A 16644-nucleotide genomic window follows, 5' to 3' on the forward strand; every position below is an offset into this window, starting at 1 on the left:
TTCAGTCTGTGTGCATTGAATTTATTTAATACACAAGTTTCACAATTTGAGTTGAATTACTGAAATAAATGAACTTTTCCATTACATTCTAATTTATTGAGATGCACCTGTATATAATTTACACTGCTGTTCCTCCCAAAAAATCAAAATGCTGATATCCATTTACTTTAGAAAAGCTTTTTTAAGTGGGACAATAAGTACATGAAGCCACCAATTGTCTTGAAGATGTAAAACATACGAGGACTGGAATAAGCTTACTTGACATCGAGTGTCATGGCACTGGACATTTGTAAGTATACCCTTGCAAAACGATGTGATGATGTGTTAATCTGGATAGAGCTGTCTAGAAAACTTTGTTTAAATACACTGTGATTATCAAAGGTTATAAAACACTCACAGAGAAAATGGGAGAAATGGCTGATCAAACAGAACAGGGAAATGAAAGTGGTTATCAGAGATAAATTGTTTGATGTTTAAAAATACATCATAATGGGAAACAGTGATGTGCTATCGAACAGGGCTAGTAATTACCCTCAACAGTTCTGCCATTGTCCTTGGTCTCCAACTTTTTGAGTAAAAGTAATTTTTGGCTTGATAAACTCATTCCTAGCTCAGTCTTACTTCAAATTCGCTTCTTGCCAGTCATTTTCAAGGCTATAGTGTCAAACATTTGTATTCAATATTTGCCCGGAAGAGATCATTTCACAAATGTAAAAATGCCTCTGGAATATTCTCATCAATGCAGTAGAAATTTTCAGATCAATTGATTGGGAGACTGATACAACAGTACATAAACTAACCATAAAGACATTGACTGAGGGCAAATAAATTCACAGAAGCAACTACAAAAGTTATTTGTAAACTCAAATTGTCTAAGCTATCACAAGGCTATAAATCTCTGTATTATCAAATTCATTAAGATGCTGCACATTTACTGTTCATTTGACTGTCAGAGGACTGCTTAACCAGGGACTAAACAGCTTTGTTTTGATAGCTGAAGGAGTAAACATTGGAAGAGTTTGTGACAAGTGCATTTAATACAATTTCATTTTAATCCTGAATTTGGTAACTTACAGTGTCCTTTAAAACAAAGAAGCTTGAATTATATTTGTGTGTGGTGCACAGTTTCTAGAAAATAACTTACCACATGTAAACAAAATAAAGGCATCGTTTATCTACAGCCATTCAAATGTTTTTACGTCTGCATTTTTCAGTTGTGTTGTTATCTGAGTAATACACTTCAATCAAAAATTGCACTATTCAAAACAGCCAAAATGCGTTCACTCTAACTCATTAGCACATGCATATTTTTATTTCAAAGATCTTAAAAGTTCACCAGTTTGCTTGTTCTATCAACTTTAATTTGTTAAACAACTGTATTTCAAGATCACCCACTTGTTAGTGAGAAAAAAGCACCTCATCTTTGTACCAGAGATCTGCACTGAAATGTAGAAATGAATCAGCTTGATTTGGTGGTCTAGATTCCACCCCTCATGAACTAACTGTTTTCTTACAGTAGCAGTTACTTTTTTTCAGACTTAAATGAAAACACAATTGCTCAGTTTTTATATGAGCATCAAATTACTGGAATTAAGCCAAAATTGGTTGGTGTTATTGTCATAAAAATTCAACAGGCCCACTGCTATATAAATCATGTAATTTTAAATTACACAATTGGCACAAAATATACAGTGGGGTTCACATAAAAAATCAGGAATTCAAATTATATTTTTCATTTAAAATTGTATCAATTTAAACCTGAAAACAAACCAGAAAAAACACTATTTGTAAGTCACTGATCAAACAAGTAAATTTGTAACATTAACCATTTTTAACCCCTTATACAAAAGGTCAGATTTCCATGCTTCTATTGAAACATACAAGATGCTCTTTGGAACCTTCTCACACCATGTTGGTATAACATGAATAATCAGGTTTTGAAGACACTTGTGGAGTCCACGCCAGCTTGACTGCATACTATCATTAAAGCAAAATAAATGAAAAATGCATTAAATTAGACATACAGTATGCTAACTGCAAGCATTTTCACAAGTGGAATTTTGAACACCACTGTAAATTCAAGATTTGCCAATATCGTTACTGCTCTGCAATGGGTGACTCACTCAGTTGTGTTTGTGCATGTATGTGTGACTCCTTGAGTGGCAAAAATCTACACTGAACATCATAAAAACATTCTGAAAAACCAATGGCAAAAAAGGACTGGTGAAAGTTGAGCTTGATAAAATCATTTATTGTGCTCCAGAAGATTAAATCCTATTTAACCAGAAAGAAAGACAAGATGACAAATAATCTACATTACAACAATCCTCTGTAGTTCTCATAAACAGCCATTTTGATCTTCTTTCAAGGTCAGCCAGTAGAAAATAAACACAATGAAATTTGGTTGCTGTTTGTAAGAAAATGGCCCTCAATCTTGCATTACATTCAGTTACAAGGCTCATCCTGGAATGTGTGTATGCAAGTATATGTGCATCTTTGTGTGTATGTGTGTGTGAAACATACTGAGATGTGGAAATGAATCTCCAATGTCAGATGAATCCCAGATCTCTTCTTGGTTCATGTGCCTGCACAAGACGAATCCTCAGAGCGCCCCACCGGTGTACATTTCATTAAATTTTAATGTCGTTCAAAGGACATTAGTGACACATGGGCAGGTAGACTTTGCATATGCATACCTGCAAATACAGACTGGCATACAGAGCTGTGATGCTCTCTCTGAACAGTCATAGGTGAAGGAACAACAAAGAGGAAAGGCCCAGAGGAGACTGTATTCTGAATGGGAACATGTTGTTAGGAACGGTGTGTGTCACAAGATGATCAAGAGAAGAGCAGCACAGTTTGTTCATTTTTAGTCCCTTCATTGGCTTCCCTCAATAGTCCTTACTCAACAACTATTTATGAATTACCTTCAGACTTAAAAGGCTGTAATGCCACCACATTTTTCTGACTTTTCCAGTTGTTCGTGATTAGTGAGTAAGGTTTTGTTTTAAATAATTTTGTAGAGATTGCACTCAAAAAGAGCATTTAAAGCGAGAGATTATAAAGCAGATTAAAAAGCAGATTAAAAGACGATTAGACCAATTTAAATTGACTAAAGAAATTTCCATTACATTTTAGGATTTTATTAATTTTCATGACTTTTCCAAGTCTGAAAATATTTAATATGCAGGTATGTGAAGCAGGATTTTGGACCAATGATATTTAAACGTGCGCGGGGCTACCCAGCCAGGTGCCACAGGAAAAGAAACCAAAATACCAACAAATTGTCCAGTCACTCCTTGTGATTGCTGGTTAGAAGAATGGCTCAGCTTTTAACTGGGCCTGGTCTGGTTACGGTGTTAGAATGGGGTAGTTTGATGAAGAGACAATACAAAAGCAAAAGGGCCACTAATCTGGGAGAACAACTTTACCAATCTATGGCCATTTTTCCATAATCATGTACTACATGCTGAGAACAGAGAAGTAATGTTATATAAAGTGATATGATCAAAATTTTTCCCTTTTATATGATTCAGGCCATTGACTATTTTCACTGGTGTTTGTCTTTAATAAAAATTCCCATTAGTAACACAGAAATTAACATTGTTGCAACAGTAAGAAAACTCCATAAGTGACTACCCACAAAAAGTGTACAATGGAAAAGCATCCCTCTTGGCCTTTTTTTCTCTCGATAATCTTGATTCTCAATTCCTGTTTCTTTCTCTATTTATAGTAAGCTGTATGATCAAGGGCCTCTTAAGATCAGAAGTCCCCATAATACACACTTCATCAGGGGCCCTTCTGTCTTTAGTCTGGGATTCATTGGTGTTGATCATTAGTTTTTAATGTTATGTAACAAGGTTAAAAAAAAAAAAAAAAGAAAAAAGAAAGAAAAAGAAAAAAGAGAGAAAGAAAAGTTAAATAATTAAGAACAACCCAAAATGAGGACTTGAATGCCACATGGGTAAAACAGGCAATTATTGAGAGATTTGCAGGTGAAACAGGCTTGTTAAACTTTCAACAATGAAGCTACTGAGTGGCAGCCACTCTTTTAGCATTGATCTCTTGGTAAGTACTGACTTAAGTGGTTCTCCCACCAACAGTTCCTTTCTGATTTCTGTCTGTCGCATTCAATTGCTCTTTCTTTTTCTCTTTTGCACACATTCTCCATTTCTCTTCTCTTTAATGTTCTTTCTTTCTTGTCTTTCTCTTCTTTAGCTAGCTTTAAGCATTATGATCAAGGGCTTCTTAAGATCAGAAGGCCCCCTAATACACTCTTTCATCAGGGGCCCTCCTTTCTTCAGTGTGGGATTCATTGATGTTGCTCATTCAGGAGAATCACAGAAAGTTCAGGATGATACCAGTGCAAGAACAACAGCGCCAACCAGTTGGACTCCAGAGTGCTGAAGTCAAACAGAATTAATCCCTGCATTGGTAAATGGTTGTTCATAGCTGCATGGGGACTGCCTCATAAAGCACAGCAAAGAAAGTAATGAGAATCAAACATTACAGGTAATAAATTCTCTAAGGTAGTGTGGTTTGACCATTAGCAAGAGGTGAAAAAACAAAACAAAAATAAAACAATGTATTATAGCTGAGACCAATGAGCAAATAAAAAATTACATTAAATGTCTCACACTTGGGAGCTCAAACAACAAGTGATTCACCACTTTTAAAAAGTTTAACCAACACACATGTACAAAACTAGTCCTTATAATCAGGTTCACTCAAGCTATTTGCGAATGCAATCTATTTAGCTCATCCCTACCCCTTACTGTCACCGGCTCCAATCAGAACCCACCATGTCCACCCTTGTCAGCATATTCCAATTGCTGTGAGCCAATAAGAGCAGCATTTCCTTAAACAAATCCAAATGGGGAAGAAATTAGTCTTTTTTGTGTTTTAAATAATGACTTAATCAGCAGAACAGCCACCAAGCAGATAAATTGTCATGCGCATCGTGCTAAAAATATCCAGCCTCCCTTTGAGTCCACCAGTTTTCAGTATAGACGTGTGATGAAGCTGTATCTGCCAGGAAGCCACTAAATTTCCCGCTACGCTCTTGAGGCAAATTCCTCAGTATTGACGCCCCCAGCCAGGGCTTAAAGAGCATGGGTGCTTTGTGTCATATCTAGATATGTAAATATGTCCTATACAATAAAATTGTTCTCCCAAAAATAAATTGAAAAAAAAAAAAAAAAAAAAAAAAAGAATTCAAAGACATTCAGTGAATGTCTCAATTGTGCATATTCTTGAGGATTTCTCATTCTCTTTTTTTCCCTTTATTGAAGTATTCCATATCTTACAATGCCTCAGCCAGGAGGAGAATGCATGTCTCAATTAAGCAGCATCTCCCCTCTGTTCTGAAGAGAGTAATCTACAATCCAGCGCCTCGGGAAAACAATATATTTCCTATTGTTTACAAAGGGCCTCCCACAAGTCATCTCCTCTGTGCTTCCGTTGTTTCCTCTCAGGGTAACTGAATCAAACCATTCCTCAAAGAATCCCAGACTGATAGTTGTTTCCAGGAAATGGTCCTGGTTTTGTCACAATATAAGGAGTAAAAAATCATCTCTGTATGTATTTCATTAAATCAGAAATTGTTTTGCGTATTTTCATCTGTTTTTGTTCTCCCATTTATTATAAAATGATAGTTTTGCCCTATAGGACAAAAAAAAAAAAAAAACACAGCATTGTTATTTCCTGTTCCTCTGAACACCAGGAGTAAAGATATTCCTCACTTAGTGCTGCCCCCTCTGTCCGTTCATTAGCACTCCACATCTGCGGGAGTGTATGTGTGTGAGTGTTCGTGGTTAAGTGTGAGAATGTGTGTGGCTATACTCTGGTGGTGGAGTGTGAATGAGGGTGTGGATGGGGTAGGGTGTTATTTTGTCCACTGGAGTAACTGTTGAAGGGGTGTAAGGAGGTGAGGCCCTGCATGCTGTTGGGTATCATAGTGATGGTGTTTGGCGTCATGAGTGGAATGTCATCTGGTGAACGTCGCATGGCGAGTGTGTAATCCGGGGGACAGGCAGTTCTCAAGACCACCTCGTGCGGGTGCATGGCCTCTCGGCATTCCCGCTCCAGATCGCTGTGTTTCATTTGTAGAGACATAATCTCCTCCTCTTGCGTGTGAGGCAGCTCATTGGTGGTGGTCCTCTGCGGGCTGCAGCGTCGGTGAACCTCGTGCCTCCGCTTGTCTTTCTTGTAATAGAGTGCTGCAAATGCTAAGATGTTAAGGAAGAGCAACGAGGCACCAACGGCGATGGTGACACTCAGCTCCGTGGAGTAGTCCCGCTGGTCCACTAGGAAGGGCTGATTCTGGTTCTGGTTGTGGCTATCCTGTGTTTCAGTGGGGAAAGGTGTAGGGTAGGGTCTCTTTGTGTTGACTGGGATCTTCTTTGGCATACGGGGAGTAACCTCAGATGGAGGCAGCTTAGTGGTGGTGGAAACGATCTGCGTGACCTCGTTGAGACTGTGGAGATGAGGGACCAGCTCTAGCCATAGGTTGACCTTATTAGCACGGTAATGTTCCTTGACACGGGGCTTCAAGCCGATGTGCAGGTATAGCTGGTCCTTCTGGTTGTAACGTGTCCAGGCCACCTCCTCAAAACGGTTAGGCTTGGTGTGGATGAACTTGGTGTCCTGTGGAACTGGCTGGTTGGGGTCACTGCCAGGGAAAGAGAGATTTCAGTATGAAGAAAGCACCCAGACACCAAAAATTATTTCTTCCCTCAGAATTGGTGAGGGAACTGAGCCCTCACAAGTCAGCTTCAGATAAATACACAACCCATTACTGATATAGTACCATGTCTTAAGGAGGTGCTTAGAGTCCCCTAATATTCTCTCAGTGCTCATTACAGTCAATATGGACAACTGCACCTTCCTGAGAGAAAAAGTCTGACAGAAGAACCTACACATTTGCACACAAATTGATTTGTTGTCCTCCCATGAGAGCATAATGCATCCAGGCAGACATTTCATCATTCAAACTGCAGCAATGACATTAAACTCATTTTAGATTATCATCAGTATTACTTTAATCACTGTTTTACACCTAAACTGAAGCAAACTATATTGTTGTTGTATAAAAAAGCAGTTGTGTAAATTTAATGTAGCATAACCTTGGAAGCCTTAACAAGGATTTCTGAATGAATGGGTGTTAAAACACAATTAAACAATGTAGGAACCCAGTAGCACAGTTTCCTGGCAACAACTGGTTATTGTGCAGTAATCAATATCAAACTAACAATAATAATAATAAAAAAAACTTTAAACAAATATTTCATTCCCAATATTTTACAGTTTCCTAATTGATGGCCATATTGTTTAACTCAAGGCTAATTTCTAACAAATTATGCCCTGTTGCCTGGAGACTTACCCAGTCTTGGCAAAGTTGGTCCAGTATGTCATTACTACTGCGCTAAGCATCACATCATTTTTGGAAAAGTTGCATGGAAAAAGCTCAGTTGGACCAATCATAGGCAGCCCAAAGACATAGGGGATTTCATCACCATGCGCCGCATCAGCCCAGGGTGGCACCTGCTCTGTCTGGCAGTGATGGTAGAAGGCGTAGAAATAAGTAGGGGAGCCAAAGCTGGAGTGGAGGTCTGCCGTGGCCACTGCTGGCGCCACCCACTGATGATCTGTGAACAGTGCCAGCAGGGTCTTTCTCCTGGTCTCTGGGTTGTGACGGTCAGCCCAGTCAGTGTACATAAACTTAATCGTCTCCCGCAGAATATCCTTCCCATCAGGGTAACCATATAAATCGTCAACGAAACTTGACACAGCATAGTCAAAATCATTGGCTTGGACGCCATTCTCATTGTCCACAATTAGTTCCACAAACTTTAGCCCCTCGCCTTGGTTGACGCCCAGCATGATGTCATAGTTGAGGAACTCCCCTTGTTCCATGAGGATTTGAGGGTCATCAGGGATGACATCACCATCAATGACAGGTCCAAAGGCGATGTGGTAGCGTGCAGGCTGGATGTCCTGCTCTACTAGCTCTTTGTAGTGTTTTTTCTGTAGGCACTCTACCATATCCACTGTATCTTTGAGATTGCACCCCACCTTCTTGGCCAGCATACGGGCATACTTGGCTGGCTGAAAGCTGACAGCCCAGCTGGACAAAGCTGTGCCACTTTGGGCTATGGCCCTCTGGAAAAGACCTGTAATAGGTAAAACAAGACAGAATCAACAAAGAGAAACAACTGCAATATACTACAGTGGATTCCAAATGGCTGAAACAACTAATTTACATTATCAGTGTAGCAGTTTGAGTGAAAAGTTATATTGAAACATTTACATGAATTTCAGAATTTCTTAAGCCCTGTGCACATATGCAGCAACTTCCAGTGACAAAGCGACATGATCCCATTCATTTTCAATGAGAGCTGGCAACTTCCGGCAACACAAATGACAGCGACCACTAGCGACTAAATGTGGCCGTGGCAAGTGACACGACAAGGTTGAGAAAAGTTTAACTTTATGCAAATGAGAAGCGACTTTCAGGAGCGACCACCAATAGGAGTGAATAGAGCTCACATCACCTGTCTCCACTGAGATAATGGAGTTGAGAGGAGGCAAAACAGAGAAGTTGCTGTAAGCAGTTTCACTGTTTTATATGATTCAGCTGTAACCACATACATGGATATAATAAAAAATGATGTGTGGAAAATAAATTATCAACAGTCTGAGTGAGTTTGATTCTAATACTGATAGATTGTTTGTCTTATTAATGTTATGATCCATTGAGCACTGCTGCAGTTCATATAAATCACTCTCACCTGCAGAATGTGCATTTTTAGGGACAAGAAAACTGTTTGCTTGTCAAATTAGTGTGAAATCTTAGTTTTACTAGCAAAACACCTCATCTGTGGTCAGATTTTAAAAAGATATGGCCAGACATGCAGTCCACCAATAATATTAGAGCGACAGAAGTAGGAACACCTAATAGCGAATTCACAGTGAAGAGACTAGCGTGTGTGGGGGGCTTTATTATTTGGTATGTCTCCCTTTAACTGCAACGACAGCATGCACTTGAGCTGCCATAGATTGTGACTCCTGATATTATTCCAGAATGATTTGAGAATTTTCCAAATATCATCTTTTGTGCTTCAATGGAAGCAAAGAAATCTGACTTTTTGTACAAGAGTTTACAACTACAAATCTGCAAATCTTAAATGTATATATATATATATATATATATATATATATATATATATATATATATATATATATATATATATATATTGTTGTATTACTCCCCACTCTTCTCCCTAACATTTCCTGACACTTCTCTCTCCTGTCCCATTAAAGGTCTACAAGTAAATAAAAAGGACAAAATTGTTTACTTGAAATTTGAAAGAAGTTTAAATAAAGATGTTTAAATGTCTCAAGCTTTAACAGAATAAGGGGGAAGAACATTATCATGCCAACACTATACTAATGTTATGTATTTTTCAGCTGTCTAGTCATCTGAGGCTGTCTGAGCTGCCAATAAAGAGAGAGAGACAACAAGTTCAGTATTTAAAGTTTAAGGTTGTGAAGATTATTTATTTATTTATTTTATGTTTTAAGGTGTTATTCGTAATTATACTGTGATGAGGAGGAGGGCAGGGCCAGGCCATGAGTGTGCACGGCCGGCCCCAATCGGGCTAATCAGCTGAGAAGAGGGATAAAGCTGAGCCAGATGCGGCAGCTGCGTGTGGCTCTCTCGCTCTCGAACTGCCGCATCCAGCTCGGCTTTATCCCTCTCCATGGCTGATTAACCTGATTGGGGGTCGGCCATGTGCACTCACGGCCCGGCCCCACTCTCCTCCTCATCACACTCCTCCCTCCTTTGCCTCAGGCCGGGGAACCCCCAGCATGACATACCCCCCCCCCATTCCGAGGTGGGGGGGGGCATTGCCCTTCAGGCATTCCCCGCCTCTCGAGACCTGGGAGGGAGACAAGGGGAGGGAAAAGGGGAGAGAGAAAGAGCAAGGCGGCGCGACAGTGAGAGAAAGAGAGGAGAGAGAGAGAAAAAAATTGCTCGCCGGTTCCCAGACACGCCGTCACCTGATCCTCAACCACTCCTCCACCTTCTGCTGGACGACAGTCGCTCCTCCCCAGGTGGACAGCAGCGAGTCCTCTGACCCCTGGTGGATGGAATGCCCCTCCATGTTCTGGAGGCCTGTAGCGAGCTCCTGCACCCCTGGCAGCGGCTCTGTTCCTCAGTGTCCAGGCAGCCAGCAGCAACTCCTCTGTCCCCCAGGTCTCCATCTAACCATTAGACGACCAGGTGGAGGATCGGTGATGATCTGGGGTTGCTTCAGCAAGGCTGGAATTGGGCAGATTTGTCTTTGTGAAGGACACATGAATCAAGGCACATACAAGGTTATCCTGGAAGAAAACTTGCTACCTTCTGCTCTGACAATGTTCCCCAACTCCGAGGATTGGTTTTTACAGCAAGACAATGCTCCATGCCACACAGCCATGTCAATCAAGGTGTGGATGGAGGACAACCGGATCAAGACCCTGTCATGGCCAGCCCAATCTCCAGACCTGTACCCAATTGAAAACCTCTGGAATGTGATCAAGAGGAAGATGGATGGCCACAAGCCATCAAACAAAGCCGAGCTGCTTTAATTTTTTGCACCAAGAGTGGCATAATGTCACCCAACAGCAATGTGAAAGACTGGTTGAGAGCATGCCAAGAAGCATAAAAGCTGTGATTGAAAATCATGGTTATTCCACCAAATATTGATTTCTGAACTCAGTCAGTACTTTATAGAATAAAACAAAAATGTTCATTTTACTCAAACACGTACCTATAAATAGTAAATCCAGAGAAACTGATAATTTTGCAGTGGTCTCTTAATTTTTTTCCAAGCTGTACATATGAATATGTACTTTTTGGTAGTGCAGTTACAAAAATGACAATACCATTGTAATATGTATTAATAAAGTTGATGATATGACCCTGTGTTGCATTTTTACTCTCCAAAGTTGGCACGTGTTGATTATAATTGAATATTTTACTGTAAATGTAACTTTAAAGAACGTTGTAAAATACTAGCAATGTTAAAAATGTTTTTTTTTTTTTATTACAATTTTTTTATTTTGAGGCTTAATTTGTTAAAAATAATGGAAATAATGGGTAATCAAGAGTAATGTGTTTCTATGGCATCAGGAATAAACAAATGTAGCTGGAACATCGTCTTACTTTCTACGTTGTCACAACGTGGAGAACACGTCACAAACAGCGTTGCAAAGTAAAAATGGAATGTGGCAGCAACGTCGCCACAACATGTTTGCTGGGTTATCAACTGAGGCTGTACAATATAATATAAAAATATGAAAGTCTTCCATTGAACTCATATCAGCCATATCACGAGCATAACTTCATAAATTGACATGTGTAGTACAATACAAACATAACAGAAGATAAAACACTTGAATAATCATATTAAAATATACTGGTAATACTGGAATACCCTGTTCTCTATGAAAAAGTGCTTTGAGTGTAGTGTCAGAAAAGCACTATGTGCAAAATTAATTAATTCAAAATATGTAAATAGGATGTTTTTTTTATCTTCATCAAAGCAAGTAATATTTCAGTTCTTAATGTTTAATTGTATAACATAATATCAACATAAAAACAGCACGTTATGTCTCTAAATATCTTCCAGTCATGATCACACACAGGCAATGTCCAGGTAAGCTCAAATCATGAGATTTATCCGCTGGAAGAGCAGTGCCGAAACACGACTCACATAATGTGTTCTTCAGCAAATTGCTACAATTTTAACTTTCAGCCATAGATCTTCAATCTAGAGAGCACAAAGTTACGTAGTGCAGCTTTAAGCTAATCTTAAACTGTTTGAGAACAAATGCCATGCAAGTCTTGGGAATGCTGATGAACTTTAATTGTACAATGAGCCGAGAACAAAATTCTACTGTCATTAAAATTTAAGCGGGAAAACCGCATTTTCCACATCTGTGATTTTAAATTGACAGATGTTTCTAGAATTCGATTACAATGCATTCAAATTAATTAGCTGTTTGCACTGTGTACATACAGAATAGACACTAACAAAACTGACCCGTAACATTGAAGACAAGCAGATATCATGCACAAACATCAAGACCAAAAAGTGAGTGAACAGCAGAGAGATAGAATGTGTGTGTGAGATAGAAAGAAAAACAGAAAGAGAAAGAGAGAGGAAAATTGAGTTACTCTGTTACCATGACAACCCCTGGGATCTCAGTCTTAGCAGTGCAGTTATGAGCAAAAACATGTCCTTACTAAAAAAGCAAAAACTATAAAAACACACACATGGAAATGAAATGGAGATAAGGGGATATTTTAGATCGCAATTCAACGTAACAGTCGAAATGTTCTTATGAACAGATTAATATGTTTACGAATTAATAATACACTGCTAAAACATTTGAAATATATTAAAAATATTCAATATTAACCAGTGCACAGTTTAAGCAGTCGCATGGAATACTCCAGTCTCTTCCAAATGTGTCTCTGGGTTCATTTGAATGATAGTGACAACCTTAAAGCAGGTCTGTGCCAGTAGGCCTCTTCACAAAGCAATCTTCCAAGCAGAGAGACTGAAAATGGAATTAACGTGTATACCCTTTTTGTGCCAGTGGAAGGTGAATGCTTTATTTGGACAGTAGGACTATGCTCCTGGCACGCCCGGTGATGTGTATGGACTCAACTAAATAAAGATGAGAATGCGAAGCAACCTAGGAAATTTTTTTTTTTTTTTTTTTTTGTGATTAACATTTTTATTGATTCACACAACAAAGAAAAGCAAAACATTGAGAATTGATGTAAAATCTTGAATTGCATAAAGCGCACCCTTGAATCTCTAGATGCAGACTTGACATTTTTTAGAATCCTAGCCCACACTCCCTCCTCCAATACCAAGTTTAAATCTTTCTCCCATAATCTCTTGATAGAAGTTAAAGCTCCGTAATACACTGATGCCTCATGACCTTTTCAAAAAGCAGTAATCACCACTCCCAGAGTATCTGCCTCTTTAGGGGGGTGTATGCTACTCTCAAAAATAGTACAGAGCAGGTGGTGCAGCTGTAAATACCTAAAGAACTGAGATCGGGGAATCCCAATATGTTGAACCAAATTTTCAAAGGATCTCAACAACCTGACCTGCAGAAAAGGGGACTTATTAATACATAATTTTGGGTTCAGCCACATGCTCGAGGCAACATTTAAATAAATGTCCGAATTAAACACTCTGGACACTTTTGTCCACAGTGCAAATGCGAGATAATGGTGTAACTTAACTTCTCTGAATAGTTTGATTGAAAAGCTTTGCAATGGCGAAATAGGGGCAAGAACTTCTTGTTCAATAAAAAACCAGGGAGGGGCTCTCTCAGGTGGAAGCGACCAATGAGCCAAATGTCTGAGATGGAATGCATAATAATAAAACAAAATCTTGGGTAGGCCTAGCCCACCCTTGTCAATCGGCCTATGCAACTTACTGAAATGTAATCTGGGACATTTACCATTCCAAATGAAGGACTTTGCTATGCTATCAAATTGCTTGAAATAAGAGAGGGGGACATCTATAGGGAGAGACTGTAGCAGGTAGTTGTATTTTGGAATACAATTCTTTTTAATAACAATAACCTTCCCAATCATAGATAAATGTAATGAAGCCCACCTGCCCACATCGCTTGAAAACCTTAACTCTAATTAAATCACAAAACTTTCTGGGAATAAAATATCCAAATACTTAATGCCTTGTTTGGGCCACTGGAAGGTGCCCAGCTGAAAAGCCGTTACCGGGCAGTTCGCTGTCAGAGCCAAAGCTTCGGATTTAGACCAATTAACTCTGTATCCCAAAAACGTAGAAAAGGATTTAATAATTCTTTGGAGGCAAGGTATAGATCTAGTATTGTCAGAGACGAAAAATAAAATATCATCTGCGTAAAGCAAAAGCTTATGTGCCACACCTCCCACCACCACCCTTGGAAAATCATCCTCCTTTCTTATCCTGGCTGTTAATGGTTCCAGGGCAAGACAGAACAATAATGGGGAAAGAGGGCAACCCTGCCAGGTGCCCCTATCCAGAGTAAAATAATCAGAAATTAATCCATTAGTTTGTACTTCCGCTACCGGGTGTCTATAAAGTAACTTAATCCAAGTATTCCCGAACCCGTACATTTCCAAAATCTTAAAAAGGTAATTCCATTCTACCATATCAAACACCTTTTTGGCAACAAGTGAGATGGCAGCGACCGGAGTCTGATCATTCGCCACTGACCACATGATATTTATGACACGCCTAATGTTATCAGAAGAGCTATGGCCCTGAATAAACCCTACCTGATCTATATGTATAAGAGATGTCATAACTTTACTTAAACGGTTAGCCAAAAATTTTGATAATATTTTAACATCTAGCTGGATCAGGGAAATTGTATGGTAACTCTTACACTCGCTTGGATCTTTGTCCTTTTTAAGAATCAGACTGATCCGGGCTTGCATCATGGTCGGCGGAAGCTTTCCATTCTTTAATGATTCCGTATAAACTTCTAGCAAGAGTGGAGCCAATTCTGTAGCATAAGATCTAAAATACTCAGCGGCAAAGCCATCTGGCCCGGAGCCTTGCCTGTAGGCAAGGCCTTAATTATCTCACCAAGCTCCTCCAAGGTTATCTCAGAATCAAGAAAATTTTTTTGCTCAGCCGTCATTTTAGGAAGTTCTAATTGTTCCACAAAGTTTCTAATATCCTTATCAGTAGACGAAGATGTGGAACAATAGAGATCAAGACAGAATACTTTAAAAGCATTATTAATATCAATGGCTGAGGTAAATATTTCACCACCAGCATATTTCACTGAGGGAATGGTAGAAAAAAACTCTCTCTGTTTTATATATCTAGCCAGGTGTTTTCCGGCCTTGTCCCCCAACTCAAAGTATGACTGTCTTTCCCTGAATAGCCAAAACTCCACCTTCTGTGACAAAATAGTATTATATCTGTATTTCAGTAGGGTCAATTCTCTGAGGCCATCAGACGACATTCGGCACTTCAGCTCTGTCTCTGCACTTTTAATATTCCCTTCCAACTCCACGAGTTCTCGTGCTTTGGATTTTTTGGTGAATGAGGCATACTGTATGATCCAGCCCCTAAGAACTGCTTTAAGTAACACCCAAGCCACGCCCACATAGGATACTGTGGACCAGTTGGTCTCCATATAAACATTGATTTCAGCCTTTAACATTTGTTGGAATTCAGGATTTTGCAAAAGGGATACATTAAAGTGCCAACTATATGATTTCCTTTTTGCCATAGACTAAAATTTTTCCAATTGAGCAATCAACATCAGATGAAATGAGGGAGCCAGCACTAAAGAAAACATGTCCACCCCATATCTTCCCAAATTTTTCAGCTTCCTGCAGGGAAAGATGCGTTTCTTGAAGAAACACTATATCATATTTCTTACACTTAAGAAGAGAAATAACCTTTCTTCTATTTATGGGGTGCCCCAACCCATTCACATTCCACATGGCATGAGACAATCTGCTCTCTCCACATGGAATGTGATACCACAAAATAACTTACTCACTCCATTGACTTTATGAAGGACATCGCTTGCTGGGGACATGTAAATATTTTGCGGCCATCTTTAGCATCTATTCCCAGTTTGGCGAGGAACATCATTGCAAAAGCAACCTTCCGTTGCTGTAAGAGTTTCTTGCATTCCTTGAATCGATCACGTTTCTCTCTTGTCGAATTTGCAAAGTCTGAGAACAAGAAAATGCTGTGGTTCTTCCAAGAAAGCCTTCCTTTCCCTATCTGTCACTCACTCGACGTTGTGTCGATGTAGTGACACTAGGGGTCACTCTTGGGAGCCCCAAACACCTCTGCTTTTTTGAAAAAAGGCCAATGGGAATTGGCAAGTGGAATTTGCATGCTACTCCCCGGGACATACGGGTATAAAAGGAGCTGGTATGCAACCACTCATTCAGAGTTTCTCTTCGGAGCCAAGCGGTTCTATTCATTGAAGCTGAATTCATCCGCAAGTTCATTCACCTCATCTGCTGGATTTTACGCCGCATTTCAGCGGCTTCTCCCCCTCTGCACCCATGGAGTGCAGAGAATGCCCCTGGGCACTTCGGCAGAATAACAAAAGAGTATATTCTAAAAAAAAAAGAGTATATTTTCATTCTAAAAGAGTGGCACGCACGGAACGTCTTTTTAAAGATGCCTTTCCGTTTGTGTGTTAATCCTGGTTGAGGTTGTTATCTCTCCGCTTCTGATGGGCCACGATCGCTGTCTTACCTGTCTGGGTGTTGCCCACACGGAGACATCATTCGTGGATGGGTCTTGTCCTCATTGCGAGAACATGACCATGGCAACATTGTGGTCGTGGCTTGCATTCGTAAGAAAGCACGCCATGACTCTCCTGCAAGTACACCAAGCCAAGGCACTAAAAGAACTGCACGAGGGTAGTTCTGACCCGGGATTGATGCAGGAACTGCGCTCGGCGACCAACCTCGCTCTCCGGGTGATGAAGGTCACAGCGTGGTCTCTCGGGCAGGCGATGTCCACCCTGGTGGTCCAGGAGCGCCACCTTTGGCTCAACGTGGTTGAGATGCGAGAGGCTGACAAG

General features: G+C 39.9%; 1 protein-coding gene across 2 annotated transcripts in view; it reads right to left on the reverse strand.

Annotated features, from left to right (window-relative positions):
- Window positions 1-5286: 5286 nt before the first annotated feature.
- Window positions 5287-16644, reverse strand: part of nlgn1 (neuroligin 1) — a 442740-nt gene continuing 431382 nt past the window's right edge. For both annotated transcript variants that reach the window (XM_051672421.1, XM_051672419.1), the window contains 2 exons: window positions 7382-8171; window positions 5287-6670 (listed from right to left, as the gene is read on the reverse strand). In XM_051672421.1, coding sequence (XP_051528381.1) covers window positions 5836-6670; window positions 7382-8171 — 1625 coding nt within the window. In that variant the 3' untranslated portion in view covers window positions 5287-5835. The remainder of the gene's footprint in view (window positions 6671-7381; window positions 8172-16644) is intronic.

The sequence above is a fragment of the Myxocyprinus asiaticus genome, chromosome 35, assembly GCF_019703515.2.
Source record: "Myxocyprinus asiaticus isolate MX2 ecotype Aquarium Trade chromosome 35, UBuf_Myxa_2, whole genome shotgun sequence".
Taxonomy (NCBI): Eukaryota; Metazoa; Chordata; class Actinopteri; order Cypriniformes; family Catostomidae; genus Myxocyprinus; species Myxocyprinus asiaticus.